We start from the raw sequence: 791 nt of genomic DNA, 5'->3' as shown, positions 1-791 counted from the left end.
TGTAAATATGAAAGTTTAGGTGTTAGATATGTATATCAATAAAAATTGTGGTATGTATGAAAATGCCCTTTATTAGAAAGGCACAGGATTAACACAGGATATATGCTGTCGTTGTTGTTGTTCCTTGTTTTTAATTATAATATTAATTTTTTTGGCTCCATACAGAATGCAAGAGAAAGAAGCTACCATTGGTCTCTCATGGGCTCCAAAAGTGCCGATGTTTTCTGCTGGAAAGAAGGGCAACTCGGTGCATTCACTTAGTTTACCAGAAACTTCTATCTGGAAGGCTGACAGTGAACTTGTTGATGGGTTGTATGTGCCGCCAAGGGAGCCAAAAAAGTTGAATAAGTTGCTGAAGAAAAGTATGAAAGACACGACAGGAAAAAATTGGTTAGTGATTTAAATTTGCCATTTTTCACTGTCTTTAAATCCATCTTCTAAGGTTGAATTGATACATGCAATGTGTTCTACAAATTTATATGTACATATATTTCTGCTTTACGTTTTTCTTATGTTAATTCATTGTTTGTAATTCAAATCTGGTTTCGTTTGTTTTCTAAGCTTTGTGATGCATTGTTGTGAATTTAGGTTTGATATGCCAGCTCCAGTAGTCACCCCAGAGCTAAAAATGGACCTTGAAATTCTGAAGGTATGTTTCTTTCATTTTACTATGCATACTTTTCAAGTACTATTTTTGTTAATTTTGTTCCATATATGCGTGCACACGCACACACATAATGTTTTTGGGTGTTGTGTATGTAATTATCCTTATACATGAATATATATATATA

At 33.5% G+C, this 791-nt stretch overlaps 1 protein-coding gene across 1 annotated transcript; it reads left to right on the top strand.

The window, feature by feature from the left end:
• Positions 1-132: 132 nt before the first annotated feature.
• On the top strand, positions 133-649 carry LOC110034524 (the record flags this gene model as incomplete). Its single annotated transcript, XM_020738777.1, has 2 exons — positions 133-390; positions 589-649. Coding segments are annotated over exons 1-2 (285 nt in total), but the record flags the coding sequence as incomplete, so codon positions are not given.
• Positions 650-791: the final 142 nt, after the last annotated feature.

The sequence above is a fragment of the Phalaenopsis equestris genome, unplaced genomic scaffold, assembly GCF_001263595.1.
Source record: "Phalaenopsis equestris unplaced genomic scaffold, ASM126359v1 Scaffold189525, whole genome shotgun sequence".
Taxonomy (NCBI): Eukaryota; Viridiplantae; Streptophyta; class Magnoliopsida; order Asparagales; family Orchidaceae; genus Phalaenopsis; species Phalaenopsis equestris.
Note: the sequence above shows the minus strand (reverse complement) of the source record. Positions and strands in the feature narration are given on the sequence as shown.